At 43.8% G+C, this 23446-nt stretch overlaps 2 protein-coding genes across 4 annotated transcripts in view; one reads left to right on the top strand and one right to left on the bottom strand.

The window, feature by feature from the left end:
• NEK11 (NIMA related kinase 11) overlaps positions 1–10136 on the bottom strand; it is a 110734-nt gene extending 100598 nt beyond the window's left edge. For both annotated transcript variants that reach the window (XM_066627227.1, XM_066627228.1), the window contains exons 1-2: positions 10032–10136; positions 268–547 (exon numbers count right to left, since the gene is read on the bottom strand). In XM_066627227.1, the coding sequence (XP_066483324.1) occupies positions 268–440 (173 nt within the window). In that variant the 5' untranslated portion in view covers positions 441–547; positions 10032–10136. The remainder of the gene's footprint in view (positions 1–267; positions 548–10031) is intronic.
• Positions 10137–10224: 88 nt separating this feature from the next.
• On the top strand, positions 10225–23138 carry ASTE1 (asteroid homolog 1). 2 transcript variants are annotated; one of them, XM_066627226.1, is made up of 5 exons: positions 10225–10278; positions 13395–14722; positions 15474–15684; positions 19299–19494; positions 22229–23138. In XM_066627226.1, the coding sequence occupies exons 2-5, from the start codon at positions 13415–13417 to the stop codon at positions 22500–22502; spliced, it is 1989 nt and encodes a 662-aa protein (XP_066483323.1). In that variant the 5' UTR covers positions 10225–10278; positions 13395–13414; the 3' UTR covers positions 22503–23138. The 2 variants fall into 2 exon arrangements, with proteins under 2 accessions (XP_066483323.1, XP_066483322.1); XM_066627225.1 differs by lacking the exon at positions 10225–10278 and adding an exon at positions 10575–10703.
• The last annotated feature ends 308 nt before the right edge of the window (positions 23139–23446 follow it).

The following is a 23446-nucleotide window of genomic DNA, read 5'->3' as shown; positions in this document are numbered from 1 at the left end:
CAGATGGACAAGTAACAGGAGGGGAGAACTTACAAGAACAAGGAGCCCAAGAAGGAGCACAAGATAAGGCTGACTGGAATGGGACAGCTCATGTGCTATGGTCCCCCACATCAGATAGCTTGAGTAGAACTGGTGTGAAGCACTTGCTAGTCCCATCAATGGAACTGAAAGGTGGTGAATGAACATTTTAAATCTATAAAAATCTGAAATGTAAGTTGAATTGAAAGAAAGAAAAAGCAATCAATATATATCATATATAACACTTACAATGATTCTTCTTCTTTTTTGGCTTTTTTGTCAAAAACCAAATAGACTGTTCCAAAGCTTCCACGGCCAAGTTTCTGCTGAACAGTATATCTTCCTGCAATCAAAGTCTTTGAGCAGGTAGAAATGGGTGTAAGAGGGGAACCATGCTTAACAACTTCTTGAAACTTCAACATTGCGCCATGCAGAAGAGCTTGCTGTTCTGGTTATATATCCTGAGTCTACAGCATTAAATGTTTCTTTGTAAAGTTTCTATTCATGAAGCAATATTCACAAGTGTCACCTGCAAGAGAAAACAAATATGTATGTTATGATTGTTTAAGTATTTTGGGGTCACTTTAAAATAACTGTTATCTTACAGATGCCCAATGGTCAGACGCCCAATGGTCAAGTTCCATCTCCTGACCATGACCTAGGAAAAGTTAAACAGGCTGAACAATCCAGAACTCATTTCTGAATTGACCAATCAGAACAGTAGGGACTGGGCCAATCAACACACCATAAGTTAGCTCGTTTGACTCTAGGCCAATGTTTCTCAAGATTTGTCCTCTGTTGTAATACTTCACATGGTCCACCCATTCGAAGTACCACTGGAAGTAACTGGCAATGACAACATCACAAGTTACTTCTGGGTTGCGAGGCCAGATGCAATGCAACAAACACCAGTAAGGGGTTCAGGGTGGGCAGGAGAGCTTTTCTGAGTGTGGAAAAGCATACTTGGAGCTCTGGTTGCTGAGCAGAGCCACCTAACACTGTTTGTTGCATCATGTTCCTAGTCTCACTGCCAAGTGGCAGGTGTCCAGGGATCCTGAGAGCATCAGCAGACACCACCCCAAGTACCACTGGTGGTACCCATACAACTGGTTGAGAAACACTGCTCTAGGCACATATTTATTCAAGGACTAAAGAAAATGTCAATAGCTGATGACCCCTCTGTCACTCCCTGAAGTTGAACAAGGATATTGCATCTAGGTGAGTACAGTTCTAGCCAGGGCTGATGTCTAGGTAGGTTGCACCAGTTTTTCCCTACTGCTACTCCTTGAGCAAAGCCCAGCACACAAGTTTTCTATGTACCTTATTCAGTGTCTTGTAATAGCTGAATTTTGAAAAAATACCGGTCTTACAAAATCTACCTTGATCCTGATTTTAAGTTACATACCATTAGTAGTTAACTGGGTAAAGAATTAATTGGATGCTGAGTTTGTGACAAACTTTTCTACAGCGACAATGTTAGCATGAAGCTATTATTCCCTGAAGCCCCAAAGCCCCAACTTTGGGATAAGGCTTACATGACAAAGGGCCCAATCCTATCCAACTTTTCAGCAACAATGCAACTGCAATGCAAATCTGATGTAAGGGAACAAAAATTCTCTTACCTTGAGGAAGCCTCCATGACTGCTTCCTCTCTGCAAGATGCAGTACGTGCCCTGTTGGCACGGCTTCATCCGCACTGGAAAGATGGATAGGATTGGGTCTAAAATTATATTTGAATTCAAGCAGGCCAGTGAACAAAGAATAATGGGGGGGACGGGGACTGGACATTGTCATACACTGGAATGCTAAATTTCAAGGCAATATGAATCCAATGATACTTTTTACAATGCATTTTATATTATAGCAGTTAACATTAATGCTGTCATGATTTTGTTCTGGTCTGTACATAAATTTAAAAAAAATATTCATGAGTTGTACACGCAGCAGCTGAACTTCTTGCAAGTATCATTCCTATCTGACTCAGAACTGTACCCTTTGCTTAATACTCTAACCCTATTCTTAATATTCAGTGTTGTTCATCAACAAACACTGAATCTCTTAATTATATCTGCAGCTATATTATCTTATATGTTCATCTCTAGTAAATGCGAACAGAATTGTTGATTTATTTTTGTACTGTGCTCTCAAAGTACATAGTACTTACTACTTGGCAAAGTTTCATAAACCAAAAAAATCTTCATGCCCCAAAAGAACTTATATGCTAAAATGCTGAGACAACAGAAGGAAGAAAGGAAGGACAGAGACATAATACTGGCACCAGGTTGCTGGATACCCTGCAGCAAAGCTTTGCACTATGCTCCCTTTTCCATGAAGCCTTTAGCAAAACGCCCAGTGCCCATAACCCTCTCATAAGGAAGCTTAAGCACATACAACTAAAATAATCATATATGCTTCTCATTTTTGCCCCAAGCTCCATTTCCCTCTCCTTTCTTGTCTTCCATGTGCCAACATCTAGATCAGGGGTGTCAAACATAAGGCCCGGGGGCTGGATGTGGCACATGGAAGCTTTTTATCCAGCCCTCAGGCACTCCGCTGCTGAGCAGTGCTGAGGTTCTTATGTTTTTATGAGGTGTGACTGACTGCAGAAAGGACAGCTCACATGAAAATTGGGCTCTCCCATATCTTGAAATATGATCAAGGTTTGTGTATTTTCTCTTCTGTCATTTGAAGCTAATGAGTTCTTAAGTGAGAAAAAGTGCTTATTTTTGGTTATGACCTGTTTAATGACATCACTTCCTGCCTAATGACATCACCTCCGGCCCTCAGCAGGCATGATGAATGCTGTTCGGCCCTCTATATCAGGGGTGCCCAAACCCCGGCCCTGGGGCCACTTGCGGCCCTCGAGGCCTCTCAATGCGGCCCTCAGGGAGCCCCTAGTCTAAAATGAGCCTCCGGAGATTTGTTGTAGCCCGCACTGGCCCAACGCAACTGCTCTCAGTGTGAGGGCGACTGTTTGACCTCTCGCATGAGCTGTGGGATGAGAGCTTCCTTCACTGCTTGCTGTTTCACATCTGTGATGCCGTAGCGGCAGCAAAGGGAAGGCCAGCCTTGCTTTGTGCAAGGCCTTTTATAGGCCTTGAGCTATTGCAAGACCTTCATTCATTCATATAACTTCATCTTTAATATATTCATGTGTGTAATCTTATGTAAATTTATTCAAATTTTAAATGTAAATTAATTCTTTTTTCCCCGGCCCCCGACACAGTGTCAGAGAGACCATGTGGCCCTCCTGCCAAAAACTTTGGACACCCCTGCTCTATATGAAAGGAGTTTGACACCCCTCATCTAGATTGTAGGTTCCTCAGAGAAGAGTTGTGTTCTCTCATTCTTTGCAAAAGAACTGTGTATTTGGATGGCACAATTAAATATAGTAATATGTGTAGACTACCATTTCCTGCTCATCAGAATTCCTTGGGGCTTTTAAAAAAATTCAGTCATACTATGACTCAACTTCTTCTTAGTCACCAATATGCCACTCCCTCCCTTTTAAAGCAACAGATTATTTTCTTATATTAATAAGATCTGACAAAAAGTGGTGAGTGCAGACACTCATTTATGACACAAATAAAACATTCCAGTGATGCATGTAGCATTTGGCAATATAGAATTTAAAGACACTGAGGGCGCAATCCTAACCAACTTTCCAGCACTGACTTAGCTGTAATGCAGCCCCCAAGGTAAGGCCACAAGCATGTCCTTACCTTGAGGATGCCCTCTTGACTGCCTCCCCAGTGCAGGATGCAGTGCACACCACATTGGCACAGCTATGTCAGTGCTGGAAAGTTGGTTAGGATTGCACCCAAATTCTACTTAATAGAGTTCGTCTGCATTATTGGGATCCTATTTCCACTTTACCTGCCATAATCAGGACTGCCTACAAGTAGGTTTGAGGTTCCTAGTGGCTTCTTTTAATGGCATTTTAACATAAGTTAACAAAGCATTTTTGCTGCAGTTGCATTTGTTAAACAGATCTCATTTTAAAGCTGCAGAATGCCTATGCTTAACAAATAGCTTTCTTCATGAAACTGTTCACAAGCTTCAATGAAGCCTATGAATCTGTAATTTGCAACAATAACACCTTATGTGTGAAACTGTTCTGACACCCAGCTGCTGAGATACTGACACATCCTGTGCCAAGGACTTGTACTTGGCAGTGTGATTTCCTAATGAAGTACAGCCAAACTTCTAATTAGTCAAAGTGATGTTCACAATAGAACAAATCAACTATAATTTTGGTTTAACCAAGAAAATACTTAAATGAGTCAAAATATGAGTATCTTTCTGATTCCATGCCCTCCTACAAGAAAAAGACAGAGCAACAAAAATAATTGTAAAAAAAAAACAAGTATTCTGTTGAGTCTGGCAGCTAGGAAAACTATTTCTGTCATTCTCAGTTTGTCTAACAAAGCTGGAGGTCTCAATGAAGTCTGTAAAGCAAAGATACCAGCTAATATTTGTCATTCTCCTCTAATGAAAAGCTTGTGTGTTACACATTTTTCCACAGCAACACAATACTTTTATGCAGCCGTCTCCTGCATAAAATACATGATAATGAGACAACTTTACAGGACTGTTGTAAGGTATGTGCTTTGAAAATCCCAGTATAAACACTAGCAGAACAATCCTATGCATGTCTATTCAGAAGTGTCCCATCGTGCTTAATTGGGATTACTCCCAGGAAAGTGTGCACTGCATTGAAGCCTAAGTGTATTATACAAACATAGGTAAAGGCTGATGTCAATGAGTCTGCATGATATCATGGTCACAGAATTACAGCTGGTAATGGCATTACTTCTTTCCACTAAGATCAGGTCTTCAGATTCACCTCAATAAAATGCAATTAATCATGTTAATTTCATGCCAGTTTAAGTCAGAACATATTCTTGGCAACATCTTCTAGTCCAGAATTTCTCAAACTGTGGGTCAGGACCCACTTGGTGGGTTGTGAGTCAATTTCAGGTGGATCCCCATTCATTTCAGTGTGTCTTTTATTTTTAATATATTAGACTTGATGCTAACATGATACATGGCTGCCATTTGGGGAAATGTGACAGATCTACACTTTCAACAGCCTACATGAATACGCTTTTAACAATGAGAGTTAATGGGACTTACTCCTGGGTTAGTGTGGATAGAACTGCAGCCTTTGGGATGTTTGGGAAATTTTTTTTTAAACAAATCACCAACTGCTTGGGGGGGGTTAGGAGGATTTTTCTTTATTTTAAATATTTTTTAAGTTTATACTTATTGTAAAATTTTAATTTACTTGTTTAAGGCCCAAATCCTAACCAATTTTCCAGCACTGACACAGCTGTGCCAATGGGGCATGTGCTGCATCCTGCAGTTAGGGGGCAGTCATGGAGGCCTCCTCAAGGTAAGAGAATGTTTGTTCCCTTACCTTGGAGCTGCATTGCTCTTACCTCAGTGCTGGAAGTCAATTAAGATTGTGCCCCAATTTGATTTTGTTGTATGGAGGATGTTAAAAAATTTTCTGCTTGATGATGTCCCTTCTGGCCATGACGTCACTTCCAGGTTAATAATATCACTTCTGGTGGGTCCTGACAGATTGTCATTCTAAAAAGTGGGTCCCAGTGCTAAAGTTTGAGAATCTTTGTTCTAGCCTGTTCATGAAACTGACCGGGATCTAATTATTCTAAAACGACAGTGATACAGCTCATAAAACCCAGCAATACATGTTGGGATACATAATAGCATGCAATATTATGCAGGGGGAGAGTAACTGTCCCTCTTCAACCAAGCAGTGTCTTTCCTAGTGGCTGATTGCTTGTGGTGTTTTGCATTTTTTAGATTTCGAGTCCTTTTGGGACAGGGAGCATCCTGTAGTTATATTATTTGTTTTTGTCTGTAAACTGCTCTGTGAATGTTTTTGTTAAAAAGAGTGTGTGTGTGTGTGTGTGTGTGTGTGTGTGTGTGTGTGGCAGCAGTACATATAAATATTATTAATAATAATATAGCATTTTAAATGAATATGTTTTCTCAAATACATGGTCACTTTACTGGGGACATGAAAATATTCATATGATGTGTGCACAGAGAAGAGCTGTGGATAATTCAAAATAATTGCAAACAATTATCTGCAACTAATAGTAATAGTTAGCAAGTTTGGAACTGATGTACAAATCTCCTTCATTGGACCACAGTGCAAATTTCTAGCATCCTTAAGCACTCTAACTGTGGTTGAATAATCCAGAATAATTACCAGCACTTATCTTCACTGTGGGTGATCATGATATGGATTAGAATCCACTTGTGGAGAGACAGGCAGCAATCCTATACACACTTTCCTAGGAGTAAGCCCCATTGAACACAATAGAACTTACTTCTGAGTTGACACGCATGGGACTGTGCTGCCAATAAAAGCAACAGAAGGGTACGGGGGAAGAGAACCCACGTTTTTAACTATATCAGTAGTGAGATGGGTAAACTGAGGTAATAGAATTTTGGACTATTCTGCTCTAGGCTGCAGGTGTGGGGTCATATTATGGAATGCTTCCCCCCATCTTCATAATAAACAACCACAATGGAAGTCACCATTTAGCATAGACCTCAACATAATTTGCCGATTTATTTCACAGGGGAGCACAGAATTTGCATGGAAGTAAAATATTTCTTTACTCAGCGCGTGGTCGGTCTGTGGAACTCCTTGCCACAGGATGTGGTGCTGGCGTCTAGCCTAGACGCCTTTAAAAGGGGATTGGACGAGTTTCTGGAGGAAAAATCCATTATGGGGTACAAGCCATGATGTGTATGCACAACCTCCTGATTTTAGGAATGGGTTAAGTCAGAATGCCAGATGTAGGGGAGAGCACCAGGATGAGGTTTCTTGTTATCTGGTGTGCTCCCTGGGGCATTTGGTGGGCCGCTGTGAGATACAGGAAGCTGGACTAGATGGGCCTATGGCCTGATCCAGTGGGGCTGTTCTTATGTTCTTATGTTCTTATGATTCTAAAGTATGACTCTTCCCCTGAAGTGGTTCCCCTGAAGTGGAAGGACTGGTTCCACTTGTCGGGGTGGAACTGGAAGCACTTCTGGTTCCCCTGAAATGGAAGAGTCAGAGTGACCAAATGTCCTCTTTTTCCAGGACATGTCCTCTTTTTTAGCCTTGTGTCCTGGAAAAGAACTTAAATGTCCTCCTTTTCCCTGTGAGCAGGCAGCACTTAGCCTTCTTGGAATTAATAAATTATATGTAATATACACTGCTCAAAACAATAAAGGGAACACTTAAACAACACAATGTCACTCCAAGTCAATCACACTTCTGTGAAATCAAACTGTCCACCTAGGAAGCCACACCGATTGACAATCAAGTTCACATGCTGTTGCACAAATGGAGTAGACAACAGGTGGAAATCATAGGCAAGTAACAAGACACCCCCAATAAAGGAGTGGTTCTGCAGGTGGTGACCACAGACCACTTCGCAGTCCCTATGCTTTCTGGCTGATGTTTGGGTGACCTTTGAATGCTGGCAGTGCTGTCACTCTAGTGGTAGCATGAGGCGGAGTCTGCAACCCACACAAGTGGCTCATGTAGTGCAGCTCATCCAGGATGGCACATCAATGCAAGCTGTGGCAAGAAGGTTTGCTGTGTATGTCAGTGTGGTGTCCAGAGCATGGAGGCGCTACCAGGAGACAGGCCAGTACACCAGGAGATGTGGAGGAGGCCGTAGGAGGGCAACAACCCAGCATCAGGACCGCTACCTCTGCCTCCGCCTTTGTGCCAGGAGGAACAGGAGGAGCACTGCCAGAGCCCTGCAAAATGACCTCCAGCAGGCCACAAATGTGCATGTGCCTGCTCAAACTGTCAGAAACAGACTCCATGAGGGTGGTATGAGGGCCCGACGTCCACAGGTGGGGGTTGTGCTGACAGCCCGACACTGTGCAGGACGTTTGGCATTTGCCAGAGAACACCAAGATTGGCAACCTCGCCACTGGCACCCTGTGCTCTTCACAGACGAAAGCAGGTTCACATTGAGCACATGTGACAGACGTGACAGAGTCTGGAGACGGCAGGCAGAATGTTCTGCTGCCTGCAACATCTTCCAGCATGACCGATTTGGCAGTGGGTCAGTAATGGTGTGGGGTGGCATTTCTTTGGGGGGCCGCACAGCCCTCCATGTGTTTGCCAGAGGTAGCCTGACTGCCATTAGGTACCGAGATGAGATCCTCAGACCCCTTGTGAGACCATATGCTGGCGCGGTTGGCCCTGGGTTCCTCCTAATGCAAGACAATGCTAGACCTCATGTGGCTGGAGTGTGTCAGCAGTTCCTGCAAGATGAAGGCATTGATGCTATGGACTGGCCTGCCCGTTCCCCAGACCTGAATCCAATTGAGTACATCTGGGACATCATGTCTTGCTCCATCCACCAGCGCCACGTTGCACCACAGACTGTCCAGGAGTTGGCGGATGCTTTAGTCCAGGTCTGGGAGGCAATCCCTCAGGAGACTATCCGCAACCTCATCAGGAGCATGCCCAGGCATTGTAGGGAGGTCATACAGGCACGTGGAGGCCACACACACTACTGAGCCTCATTTTGACTTGCTGTATGGATATTACATCGAAGTTGGATCAGCCTGTAGTGTGTTTTTCCACTTCAATTTTGAGTATGACACCAAACCCAGACCTCCATGGGTTAATAAATGTGATTTCCATTGATGATTGTTGTGTGATTTTGTTGTCAGCACATTCAACTATGTCAGGAACAAAGCATTTAATAGGAATATTTCGTTCATTCAGATCTCGGATGTGTTGTTTAAGTGTTCCCTTTATTGTTTTGAGTAGCTTATATTTTTTAATCTAAAATATTTATATCCCACCTTTCCTAAAGCTCAAGGTGGCTTATAAAGCTCAATACATAAAACACAGCATAGAACAAAAAAAAGGTGATATCTAGATCATTTAAAACCAGCACAGCAGTAATATAGATTTAATATAGCATAGTATATATACTAATAGATTATGTGTGCGTGTATACACACACACAGTATTAATATCAGTCTAATATAGTTTTAAATTTAATAATATGTAACATAGGGCGCAATCCTAACCCCTTATGTCAGTGCTTTCCAGTACTGGCATAGTGGTGCCAATGGGACGTTGGCTGCATCCTGCAGTTGGGTGTCACTCACGGAGGCCTCCTCAAAGTAAGGCAATGTTTGTTCCCTTACCTTGAGGTTGCATTACCCTTATGTCAGTGCTGGAAAGCACTGACATAAGGGCTTAGGATTGCACCCATAGTGTTTAAATTAACCCCATAAAATCAATAGATGATTGTTTTTAGCTTTATAAGAACATAAGAAGAGTCCCACTGGATCAGGCCCAAGGCCCATCTAGTCCAGCCTCCTGGATCTCACATTGACCGACCAGATGCCTCAGGGGGCACACCAGACAACAAGAGACCTGCATCCTGGTGCCCTCCCTTGTGTCTGAACATAAGAAGGGCCCTGCTGGGTCAGACCAAAGGCCCATCTAGTTCACCCTCCTGTGTCTCACAATGGCCCAACAGGAGCACACAAGACAACAGGAGACCTGCATCCCAGCGCCCTCCCTCACATTCTGAGCCAGCCAAGGAGGTTGCATGGCTTGTAACCCGCGATGGACTTTTCCTCCAGAAATCTGTCCAGTCCCCTTTCCAAGGCGTCCAGGCCAGACGCCGTCACCATATCCTGTGGCAGGGAGTTCCACAGACTAGTCACGCTTTGAAGGGTAAAGAAAGCGCTTCATTTTGCCAGGCTCCTACAGCACTTTTCTTGGCTGCCCTGCATTTGGTCCTCCTTGGCTGGTGAGAGCGTCTGGTCGCCCTCTGGGAAGAGCCCGCAGTTCTCCCCCCCCCTCAGCCTCAGTCTTCCCTTCCGTGTAACGGGCAGGTTCGGTCTGAGGGTCCAGAGCAAGAGCTGCTGCATCACCAGCAGGGAAGGTACAGCCTGCCAATAGCACGAGGCGAGGGAAGGGGGTGGGGAGGCTGCCCCATTACCTTCTCTATCGACCGGCCACTGCGTAGAGAGGAGGAGGCGAGTTCAGTGGGGGGTGTGGAGAAGGCTCTGAGCCACCAAGGAGCTCCCTTCCTCCTTCCCCCTCTGTTTGGCTTGCATTGCTAAGCGACGCCGCGCTGCATGACGGGAATGCTCTCACAACGCTGGGCGGCGCGCGGGGCTGATGACGCAACCGCCTGTCCGTCGAGCCTTAAAGGGCAGGGGCGGAATTCTGGGGGCGCCTCACTGGTAGGTGTGCTGGGCGCTGCCTCGCGCTGAGCTGTCTGTTCGCGTGCACTCCTCCCCCCCCCTATAAGCTGCCCGGGCAGGAACAGTGGCTCAGCTGCTCCTGCCACTAGGCACCACTGCCCCCCTGCTCTGCCACAGAGGGCTTCTGTGCCTCCGAAGCTGCCCGCCAGGCTGACACTCCACAGGTGCAGCTGGAGGGCGCCCGCTGAGACTGAGCGTTGGGAGAGTGAGGGCAGACCAAAGAAAGTCTCTCTACCCAGTGTCTGTGGAACTCCCTGCCACAGGACGTGGTGATGGTGTCTGGCTTGGGTGCCTTTGAAAGGGGACAGGGCAGATTTCTGGGGGAGAAGTCCATCGCAGGCTGCAAGCCATCATGGGTTGGTGCAGCCTCCTGGTTTTGGAAGTGGGCTGCCTCAGAATGCCAGGTATGAGGGAGGGCGCCGGGATGCAGGTCTCTGGTTGTCTGGTGTGCCCCCTGAGGCATCTGGTGGGCCACTGTGAGATACAAGAAACTGACTAGATGAGCGTTGGGTCTGTTCCAGCAGGACTCTTCTTATGTTCAGCTGACAAGGGAGGGCACCAGGATGCAGGTCTCTTGTTGTCTTGTTTGCCCCCTGAGGCATCTGGTGGGCCACTGTGGGCTACAAGAGGTTGGACTAGATCAGTCCTTGGCCTGATCCAGCGGGGCTCTTCTGTGTGCAGATGTCAGGAACATAACTACTTTGCTCACCTCAGAATGCCAGATGCAAGGGAGGGCACCAGGATGCAGGTCTCTTGTTCTTTTGTATGCTCCCTGAGGCATCTGGTGGGCCACTGTGAGATACATGAAGCTGCACTAGATGGCTCTTTGGCCTGATCCAGTTGGGCTCTTATGTTCTTCTCCACTGTGCCTGGTCCGACAAGATATGGAGCTGGAACATTTCTGTAGTGCAGCTTTAAAGGCACAGGAGCCTGGCAAGGCAGAAAATGTGGTAACCCCAGTTAGACCAACTCCTGGAGGAAGGTCTTAGAGCAGTGCTTCTCAAACTGTGGGTTGGGACCAACTAGGTGGGTCACGAATCAATTTCAGGTGGGTCCGCATTCATTTCTGTATTTAATTTTGAATATATATTAGACTTGATACTTACTTGGTATGTGACTGCATTTGGGGAAATGTTACACATTTGTACTTTTAACAGACTACTGATTCTAGCAATGCACAGGCCTACAAAACTGAGGGCCAGAAATGTTTTTCCCAAACTTTATGGTGGTTTGATACGAATTTGTGGTGGCAATTCCAAAAATGCCACATGGCTACATGGCTTCCTCATGAGGAAGCTGCTTGAACCATTCACTAAAGAGGCTATGCAATGTCTCCAAAACTAGACATGATAGGGCAAAACGGATGCCATTTTTGGAATCAACACCCTAAATATACCCAGGAATTAGTGTAACATTTAAGAAAGCAAAATGTGTGTTGGCATGTGTAGTCAATGGATCTTACTCCTGGGTAAGTGTGGGTAGGATTGCAGCCTAGGATTGTTAAAAATTTTCATGCTTGATGATGTCACTCCCGGCCACGACAATATTTCCAGTGGGTCCTGACAGATACTTTTTCAAAAAAGTGGGTTCTGGTGCTAAAAGTTTGAGAACCACTGGCTTAGAGCCCAATCCTGTACATGCCTACTCAGAAGTAAGTTATAGTGAATGAGGCTTACTTCCAGGTAAGTGTGTGTAGGATTGCAGCCTTAATTTCCAAAGTGAGAGGTGGCAGGGCTTGAGGCATCCTCAGACTCACATACCCCTCTTGCTTTATAGTTGCCATTTTTGTTCTAGAAGGGCTCCTTATGGAGCTATGAGTTTTATGATGGGTAAAAATCAGACAGGCAGTTTTGCCCTTATGGTGCAAATCCTCATCTCCATCCCTGAGAAAAACAGACCTTGGTGCACAGCTATACTCCCTATGTTTACTTCCTGTTTCCACTAGGTGATTAGTTCAGGTTTACCATATTTTTTCTTAAAAGATATCTAGAAAGAAAATCATATTTTATTTATTTACAAATAACAATAACCAGAAAAAAGACTCTCAGATATTTGTCTCCCTATTTTTACACATGCTTGCAAACTGCAGGAGCTCAGCTCCTTGCAGGGCAGTTAGCAGCTGTCTTTCAAACTGCAGGAGCTGAGCACTTTGCAGTATAATCATCAGCTACAGTATTTGAACAGTTATTGAATAGCTTCAGGGCTTGAGGCTATTAGTTATCTGATCTTTTCATCACCTTGACACGACCCAGAAATCAGCTCGTGACCCACCGGTGGGTCCCGACACACAGTTTGGGAACCACTGCTTTAAATAAAATCTATAAAGGCCTCAAGGTTTCAGGGTTGGATGCCGCTGTGAGCATGTGCAACAGCATCTGGTCATACTGGGTAGCATCAAAAATGCAGTTCCTTTGCTTCCTGGCACCCTTGGGTGCTGTTGTGCATGTTTGTGGCAACATTTAGGCCTCTGACACCCCCCCCCCACTGTCACAAATCTCCCTGCAACTTGAATATATACGAAAAGGGTGCTGGTGGTACAGTCCCATGCAATTGCATGGGAAGGAGCCTGCCCTGTCCTGTTGTTTCTGCTGATATACAACTGCTGATACACAACATGATTTCTACTGTGTGATGTGACTGTGTTTCAGAATGGGTCCAAAAATGAAGTTTTAACACTAGAGGCTATTATTCAAATTCATCTATTTTAACTGGTCCAGCTACAAATCAAATAGGGATTAGTCTGCTTGTCACTAATATTAATTAGCATACCATTGATAGCTGATATTTTGTCAACCTATTAACAATTCTGCCAATTGTTTCGTGCATATGCCTGATCTCATCTGGTCTTGAAAGCTAAGCAGGGTCAGGCCTGGTTAGTACTTGGATGGGAGACTGCCTGGGAGTACCAGGTGCTGTAGGCTTATACCATAGTCTTTCGAGACTGAAGGTTGCCAACCATTTTTACTCATTTTGAATCCAAACGCACATTATAGTTTTGTAAATAAGAAACCAAGCCAGTTTTGTTTTTTTGTCATTTTAGTTGTGTCCTTGTGCATTGCACTTGAAGATCTCATTTCTTCTTTTTTTTGCAACAGGTGCATCTCAGCCCACCAGTATGGGCATCCATGGATTAATGAGCTATGTAGGAGAACATAAGGAGTTCTTTGTTGACTTGCAGTTGAGGAACACAAAAATAATAATCGATGGAAGTAACTTGTTCCACCGGCTTTACTTTGACTCAGATTTGGATATGAGGCGTGGTGGAGATTATGATTCTTTTACAGACATTGTGCATAAGTTTTTTGAAACATTGGCACTGTGCAACATTCAACCGTATGTTGTGCTTGATGGAGGGCGTGATATGTGGGACAAAAAACTCACAACCATAAAGGAAAGAATGCAGGACAAGATCCGGTCGGCCTATTCTCTTTCCCGAGGTGGTGGAGGAAGTGTATTGCCATTACTCACCAGAGACGTTTTTAAGCAGAGCTTGATCCAGTTACAAGTGCCTTTTGTTCAGTGTTTTTCAGAGGCAGACAGGAGCATTGTGTCATTAGCCAATCAGCTGAATTGCCCTGTGTTAACTACAGATAGTGATTTTTGCATTTTTGACCTAAGTGCAGGGTACTGTCCTTTAAATTACTTCCAGTGGAGAAACATTTGCACAGGTAAAGACTCAAAAGACTGCTACATCCCAGCAAGGTGCTTCTTATTAGAGAGATTTTGTCGCCATTTCAGCAATATGAACAAAACCCTCCTGCCTCTTTTTGCAGTGGTGAATGGCAATGATTATATCAGCCTGCCTGCCATGGAAAGATTCTTTAGCAAGGTTCGCCTTCCTGTCGGAAGATCCAGCCTGACAGGTAGAAAGCAGGTCCGCATTCAAGGGCTACTGAACTGGCTGTCTCATTTTGCTGATCCTGCTGAGGCGGTTGACAATATCTTGCAATATCTTCAAATGCATGAGAAAGAGAAAGTAAGACAGATTCTGTGCTCTGCTATGGAAGAGTATGAGCCATCCAAGGTCAATCTGGAAGATTTTTTTCTGAATGGAGTGTATGAACCAGAGGAAGCCAAGAAATTAGAATTACCTCAATGGATTCTCACGGCTTTAGCTAAAGGCCTTCTAGCACCATTTGTTAGTGATGCCCTAGTATTAAAAAGGACATTCCTCCATGTTCAGGTGGAGAACATGCAAAGGCATAGTGCTCATGCTACAGCTCTGCCCATTCGACAGACTATCTACAGGCTCCTGAACACCCCACAGAATTCACTCAGTGCCTCCTTGAGCGAACCACCTGTGTCTTCCATTTTTCATGAATCTGACAGAACCCAGGTAGTACTCAAGACATCACCTGTTCACGCAGCAGCTCTGCCCCAAAATATGTGCAGCGACCAGTACTCTCTGTCTACATTAAATGAGGTAAATGCTCAAAAAGACCTATGTAAAGTCACCACTGTGTTAACATTCTTCGCCTCTGGTGGCAGAGGGCAGTAGACTGTTACAGGACTATTGCAGTTCTTCCTGATCAGAGAAAATATGTGACATAACATAGGCATGTCTTTAAAATTTGTCTTTTTTTAAAAACACGTGCAACTGATCTCTTGCATAAAATCGCCAGCAAGGCCCAGCTCTATAGAGGTACAAAAGCCAAGATGCTGCAGTGGAAGCTGGGCACACAGCAGTGTGATTAATTTGCAAGTAGTAACTATTGATCTTGACCAAAAGGTCTGAACATAATCAAATTATGGCCTATTAATGCAGAATGATAAAAGTCTAGTTCCACGTTCTCCAAACCATGAGACTGCTGTGTTAAAAAAAACTCTTCCCCATTCCATGCGGAGCTTACCATTTTGCGATGCTGCTTATTTTCCCCTCCAGTTGTCACAGAAAGTCATTCTGGCCAGCTGCTTCCACCCAGAAATTGAGGCACAGGGCCTGCTGGGGCAACAGGCAATGGAAGCGACTGCCTGGTGTGACTTCTGTCACGATTGGAGGGAAAGATAATTATCAGCGGCAGCCCAGACCAGTAAGCTGTGTACACAAGAAGGATGGATTCTTGTAGGCACCAGATCCGGCCCACAGTCTGGGGTTTGGCATTTGCTGGTCTCATTGACATTTCTGTTGGGAATGGTCTCTCTTCATAAAGACTTCGCAATTTCTTAATCTACAGGTTCCCTTTGCAGACCGTCGGACACTTTTATTGGAAACTTTAGAGGTGACAGCCAGCGTGCTTGAGCCAGCTCCCAGCCTACTGTGGCTCCCTATAGCTGTGACCTGTTACTGGACACGGCATTCAGAACCCAAAGTGAAGCTACAGCATGTGAAGGCTTTACTTCTTGGATTCGTATTTGGTGAATTACACAGGACAGTACATAGTCCAGGTAGGTTTCAGAGGCTCTCGCTCTCACAGTCACTTGTACAAAATCCAAGCCCAGTCAGACTTGAAATATCTATTTCCTCCATTCCATGCTTAAATTCACATATGTGGACTCTCCATTTCAGTTGGTTAGTATTACAGGCATTCACAGTGCATTTGGAAATGAAATTAACATAAAATCAGAAGTATGAGCTGTACCGTTGTCAATGCGAGGGTTCCCAATATGGTGCCTGCAGGTCTCAGCACTGTTCTGTCCCCACTGCCTAAAGTGTGAAGAACAGAAGAGCAGGGAAGGCATGCTCTCTTCTTGCTCCACACCTCCCTCTCCCTTGAAACATAAGTACTGTACATGCTGAGCCATACAAAACTTCAGAGATTAGTGCCCTAAGGAGGACAAGTGGAAATAAGGTGACTTAGCTGGGGGAGGCATGGAGAATGGATGGAAAGAAGGCGTACAAGTGCATGGGTCCGTGCAAGATATGTGCATGAGTGTGTGGTGGTGGGGGAACTCTGGGGCCAGTGCGTCCCTCCCTTCCTTTGCTCTCCCAGGGCCCACAATTGGTGGACTCTGCTGCCACCATGAGGACAAAGCCCAACAAAGAGAGAGAGAGAGAGAGACCATCATTGGAAGCCTCTCTCTCAATTACATTGGACACTAGGTATCTGCAGGAGATCTTTTCCAGGACCCCCCCCACTGATACTGAATTCCACAGATAATTAAATCTCAGAAGGGTCTCAGAAGTCACCGGCACAAACCAGAATGCTTTCCAGTTACGTCCAGGAGGCCTTCTGAGGCTTACGGTTGCATCTTGTAGGTCATCTGAGTCCACTAGCTCAGCATCCACAGATATGAAATCACCAGGTGCCAAGCCTGTGGATAAGGAGGGCCCACTGTACATGGAAAATTCTCCCAAACCCTATGTAGCCCAAGAGTGAGGAGGACTGTAAGGCTCTGTAAGAGTGAGGAGCCAGAGTAAGGCTCTGGCTGGATTCAGCCAATCACAGGCAGATAGAGAGTTAAAACACAAAGGCTCAAATCCTAACCAATTTTCCAGCACTAACATAGCTGTGCCAATGGGGCATATGCTGCACTGGCATAGCTAGAGGGAGGGCGGCGCACTAAGTTTTGCAGGGATCCTCCCTGCAGCGTGCAAGCAGCTCCTCCCCCTCCCCTTGGGAGCCATTTACCTCCTTCCCCCCCCCAGGGCTCCAAAGGGGAGGGGGAGGAGCCTCCTGTACGCTGCAGAGAGGCTCCCTGCAAAACTTAGTGCACCGTCCCCCCTCTAGCTAAACCAGTAATATGCTGCATCCTGCAGTTGGGTGGCAGATGTGGAGGCCTTCTCAAGGCATCCCTTACCTCAGAGCTGCATTGCTTGGTACTGGAAAGTTGGTTAGGATTGCACCGAAAACTTATTAAAATACAGTGGTACCTCGCATAACGAATGCCTCGCGCACCGAAAAACTCGCAAAACGAAAGCGTTTTTGCGATTTTTTCTGGTGACTCGCAAGACGAATTTTCTATGGCCGTGCTTCGCAAGACAAATTTTTTCTATGGTCATGCTTCGCAAGACGAATTTTTAAAATTAAAAAGTTGAAGTTTTGTGCTTGAAATTTTTGAAATCCTCTGTACAGTATGTATGCCTTTAAAGAGCACTTAATAAACACTTTGTAAACCAAATTTGACTTTGTTCTGACTTTTTATGCCCATAGGAACACATTAATTAAATTTCAATGAATTCCTATGGGAAAACGCGCTTCGCAAAACGAAATTTTCGCAATACAAAAGGGCTCGCGGAACAAATTAATTTCGTTATGCGAGGTACCACTGTACAAGGGAAGAGGTGAGTTGGCTAATATAAGGAAGAAATGATAAAATAAAACAGACTTTGGAAATAGCTTTGACGTGGACAGTGCTTAGGTGTGAATCTTAACAAAACTCCACACAGGCAAACATAAAAGCAAAAATAAATTCCTTGATGTAACTAGATCTCACTGTATCCTAACCATACTTACTCCAAGGTCAGTTTGAAAAATCCCATCAGACCTCTCCTGTCCATAGGAGTCTAGGCCAGTGGTTCTCAAATGTTTTAGCACCAGGACCCACTTTTCAGAATGACAAGCATCTGTCCAGGACCCACTAGAAGTGATGTCATGGCCCAAAGTGACATCATCAAGCAAATTAAATAATTATAAGTAAAACAAATAATTAAATAAGGGAAGATGATGGGGAAGCCAGCCTTGTTCCACCAAGTGAATTATCTCTGTCGCCTGCCTGCAATAACCTTAACCCCACACCCCCAAATCAGCAAGATTTTCAGCCCTACCCAGTGTCCAGTTCAATTTAATTTCTTACATTTAAGCCATATCACAGGACCCACCTATCTTTATAAGTCTAAAAAGGAAAAAAAAATTCACCTTACCAGCTCAAGCCTCTGTTTTTATTCTTTTTATGGTGGGAAGGGGGCTGCCTTCTGGAGCATTTGTTGAGCTCTACTTTCATCAGATTGGGGCCAATCTAGTGGCCTTGCATTCTCCTTTGCCTAACCTTCAACACTAGCCAAGGCAAGTTTGCTTACTCCTGAGCAAACACCAACGTGTGTCTTAATTTCACTTTCCATAAGTCTCAATAGATTTGTCAGTGTGGAGGGAGGTACTCCTTTTTAAGTGTTTTTGAGGAGCTGCGTTCATCAGATTGTAACAATTGTGGTGGTGTTGAATTCCTTTCTGCCTGCCCGTTGCACTGCACTAGGGACATTCACCTACTCACAAGTAAATACGCTATGTGACTCAGCTTCACTTTCCATAGGGTTCCATGTATTTTCCTTTCAGCTCTCTGCTTCTCAGATTCAACTTCACAACCCACCCACTGTTAGGTCATGACCCACTTGGTCTGAGAAACTCCGGTCTAGGCCATATGCAGATTTAATCTCTGAGTGTGTTTTGTGTCCCTTGTGAGCACACACTTTGTGTATATACACTCTAATACTTTCTTATGATCATAGTAATTCAGAGAAAAAGACACATTAATCATGCTCAAATCAATTTAGTAAAGTAATTAATGCCTGACCCAAATGTTTATTGCAAAAGTGTCTGTAATTGGTAATATTTCATTATGTGTTCATTTCATAATTAATTTAGAAAAACATGATTATGGAAATGTTTCCCAGGTACAGGATATGGAAGTCACTCTGTGCCACCATTCTTCTCTTAATCCTTATTGGTTAAATAAAAATTGAGAAACAAGAGACTTTTAAAATTACATCTGGCATCTTGTTATCTTTCCACGTTTAGGAAAAAATACAATTTGATGGCAGAGGGGTGGTGCACCTGTGCATGATTTGTCCTTTTAGGTTCCTTGGCCACAGAAGCCAAGTAAATTATTCCCAGCTGCCTTTCAGCCTGAAAAAAGGCAGAGGTGCAGATTCAACAAGTACTGTATACATCTTTTAAAATGCTGTGTTTTTTAAAAGTGGTCAGCAAGGAACGCTGATTGCCTTTTCAGGCTTCCATTGATTTTTGCGCTTAAGAACATTGTTCATACCATGATGCATGTAAGATATCACAGGGTAGGCAGTCTTGTTTCAAGGCATTCAGGAAGTTTTTCTCTTTCATATCAAGATCCTGAGGTTCCCACATCAGAGGTCGATGCTATTGTGTATGACCAGTTCCTGAAATGGAAAAGTCAGAAATCACCGACCCAAGGGTTGGAATTGGACACTGCACACATTTTCTGCCAGTGGCAGTGCTGCCTCCAAATGGGGTATTATCTCAACGAGCTGCTTTGTACTCCTCTCCCCGAGCCAGATCTTTCACGGTAAGGACTCCTAATGCTATCAGGGAGGGGCTGAAACTCAATGGTAGAGCATCTGCTTTGCATGTAGAAGGCCCCAGGTTCAATCCCTGGTGTCTTCTGGTAGAGCAGAGAGAGCAGTTTCCTGTCTAAAGCACCGGACAGATGCTGCCATTCAGTGACAAAAAAAACTGAGCTAGCTGGACCAATGATCTGCCTTGGTATAAGGCAGCTTCCTATGGCTGTAGACCTGTACATTCAAGCTCGGATGAAAGTCTGTTGAACATGGAGGGACATATTTCCAAGCCAACATGCATCATATCAGGGCATATCCAAGAGCACAAACAAAATAAAGTTAGGCATGCAGGACCCCATATATTTCAATGGAATGTAAGCATGCCTAGCTCATGATTGTCTTTATCTGGTGTCTTCTGTGTATTTGATATACCCCTTATAAATGATGATGGTCTATCCAGTCCCTTCAAGGTTGCCTTTTGAATTAGGATTCTAATATTATGCCAAGTATAGCACTGCTTTTCTTCGGTTTATTATAAGTCAAGGCCAAGAGTTGCCAAAGTATGAAGCAACTTCTACTAAGACAAATATTGAACATGATTGAATACAAAATAGACTAGTACAAAACTGCTGCTGCAGGCCAACAGATCAAGGGACATCTGCACCTTACACAGGCTACAATTAGAACGGATTAGGTATCCCAGGACATTCCATGTCTTTCACTTGGGACAATAGACCCCCACACTATGTTGTCTTGCAATTGCTGTTGGAAGATGAGTAATTGAGGGCGTAGTCCTAACGCCTAAGGGAAATGCAGCTCTGAGGTAAGGGAATAAACATTCCCTTACTTTGAGGAGGCCTCCATGAGTGATATCAACTGCAGGATGCTGCACACATCCCATTGGCACCACTTTGCCAGTGCTGGAAAGTACTGACATAAGGGGTTAGGATTGTGCCCTAAATTGTTTCTACACAAATGGAAACCTATATAACACTACCAACCTAAAACTACAGTATTCTTACAGTACAGTGTGTTTTAAAGCAGGGGTGTCAAGCATAAGGGCCGCAGACCCGTACATGGCTGACAAAAGCTCTTTATTTGCCTTCCCCCATGATAATGATGCTGGCTCTCCCAGCACCATCAGCCGCTGAGTTGCAAAGTGATGCAACAGCAGAAGAAACAGTGCTGAAAGGGCAGCGCTAGGAAAGCCCAGTTACAAAGGCCTCCTTTTCAGCAGTGCGCTTCTGCTGAAGTGTCATTGCTGAAAGGGCAGCCCACATGATAATTGCTCCAATTGGATAATCAGATATTAGCAAGATTTGCATATTTTGTCTTCTGTCATTTGCAGCAAATTAGTTCCTATGTGAGAAAAAGTGCTTCTTTCTGGTCATCACCTGCTTAATGACATCACTTCCAGCCCACTGCAGACACCATGAAGGTTGTCTGTATGAAACGGGTTTGACACCCGTTTTAGAGTGTCCAATGCACATTACATACAATAATCCTAGCACAACCTGGTAAAAGGAAATGAGTATTAGGCAACCATATTGCCAAGGAGATTAGTTTGCCTAAAGGCTCATAATAAGATGCTCACAGTTCAGGTTCAGATTCCTGGCTCACTTCACACTTTTTGCCTCTATACCTGCTGTTGAAGATCTTCAGCTGCAATTCTAAGCAAACTTGTACAAAGCATTTCTTATATTAAAAAGTCAGTAGGAGTTACTTAGTCAACACTTCTGGTGATCAGAGGATTTGAATTTTTAAGATGTAAAATGTGATTTTAAAACATCCTTTCAGTTCACAAATGCAGTTAAACTAATCAGAATGCAATAATATGGAGACATTTTAATCTGGGAGTGGGTACTTTGGCTGCTCTCTTCAATGTTTACTCCTTTCCCCATCATGTTGAAGTCTCATTATCTCAGCAAATATTTACCTGTCTTTTGAGTACAAGTGAGAAATCATGCTGCAGAATGGTTTACAAAGATGAGATGTTGAATAATTTGAAAACAAGGAAAAAAATCAACTTTCTAATTAAATTGAGTATATATGAATATGATATGTTCATAGGAATTTTCTTTTGGACTTATATTTATCCAAAGTGGATCATCAACTTTCCTGTAGCATGTTAACTTACCTGTTGACAAGGTCATGATCCACTTCGGATAAATACAAGTACAAATGAAAATTCCTTTGTTAACATAGCATATTCATATATACTCATGTTCTCTGGAGTAAGTTCTTGTGGTAGACATTTCTTCCATTGGGAGGGGCAATCTCAAAAGCCTGAGAGAGTAGGCTAGCATGAGCTTTCAATATGTCCTGATTCCAGTTCCACGTTAGACATCTTCAGCTCTCTAGAACCATTTCTGGTCTCTTTCCAAACGCATTTTCCCCATTTCTGTTGTGCATAGCCACCGTTCCTCTTACAGCCTTTCTTCCCCATACACTTAGCAGGCACTGCTTCTCCTTTCACCACCCCATTCATCTGGCACCTATGACCCCCATTTTTTTTAGTTTTCTTTCTATACTCAATTTTCCTATTTTCCTTTTCAAAGTGAATCAGTCTTTTTTTGAAATTAGAGGATGTAGAGACATGGTGATTAAGTACTCTACAAGGCAGGCACATCTTAAAAGCATTTTTATTTCCTAAAGGAACACCTTTATTTGAAATTCTAGAATTGGTAAGTTTCTTCTCCATGCACACTTATAATTAACCACTTTCCTTCTCATCTTTGGCAGGCTGTATACTGGAACCGTTGTACACAGGCTATGCCAAGATCTTAAGACATCTTCCATTGTAGAGAATCTGCTTAGCACATCTCCAAGGATGTATCAGCTCTATTGCAACCTGGTCCATGTAGTAAAAGATTATCTTTCTCCAGACGTGGTCCAGAAAAAGAAATCCCGGTCCAAGAAAAAGGCCCATCAAGCACTAAAAAAGAAAGATGCTACACTGGAAGCTCTGCCTTCATGCAGCATTAACAGATTTGCACCGTTCATGGTGGAGGACTAGGAGCACACTGTATTAGAAATGGGCTGTGGGCATTAATGCATTTTTGGAGCTTGAGAAGTTCTTACAGGAAGACTGCAGAATTGGTTACAAGGAGACATCAGTTGTGGTTGTGCTGAAATCAACTATTTTTGTTCTTAAATTTCATTTTAACTAGTCGAATAAAATAATCTTTTCACCTTTGGCTATACCATTACAGTGACTGGCCTTGACCAGTAGCTGGTTCACAATGTATTTTTGGCTATGTGCCAGTCTCAGCTGTTCCAGGGATGTACTAGCATAGCTCCATGGCTAGTCCACACAGCCCTATGGTGTGAATACTAGGCAATAGTGCATTCTGCTCATGGACTCAGGAGTCTAGTAGTCTGCATGTAGTTCCAAGTCTTGGCGTCTCACTTCAGGGGTGGGGTGTAACCTTTGAGTCAGGCAAAAGCCTGAAAGTTTTGGCAATGTTTGTTAGCAGTGCTGTGTGGGCAGTGCTTGAGCACAGAAGCAGATGGTGTACATTTTTCTAGACCTGCAGTTCTCTTGGCATAGTTACCAACCTCACTGCTCTATTCCTTTCAACTTGTTAAACATGAGCCAAACTGCCCAATCTTTAAAATTTTGCAAAACATGCTATTAAGTTTATGTGTAAATGCATTCCACAAGAACTAAGTTGTACAGTTTGAGATTTTATTTTGACCTCGCCAATGTACAAGAACATATCTGAGAGGTACTAAGTCGGTCTATTGGCACATTTTGGATAACCTCCAACTTTGCTATCATTTTGAAGTGCATGTCTAAAATAGCTGAAGGCCATCAAAATGAAGGGACCTAGTTGCAGCAAATGACTTTGAAATTGGTACTACAGGACACATGAACATGTTCTAGTGTGCAAATAGCATTGTCACTGTGTAGCAGGTCACATGCACTAGAAAGAATCCAAGAGCTATGTTTTGAATGAT

Source organism: Tiliqua scincoides, chromosome 5 (genome assembly GCF_035046505.1).
Source record: "Tiliqua scincoides isolate rTilSci1 chromosome 5, rTilSci1.hap2, whole genome shotgun sequence".
Lineage (NCBI taxonomy): Eukaryota > Metazoa > Chordata > Lepidosauria > Squamata > Scincidae > Tiliqua > Tiliqua scincoides.
The sequence above is the reverse complement of the archived record's forward strand: the minus strand, read 5'-3'. Positions and strand labels throughout refer to the sequence as shown.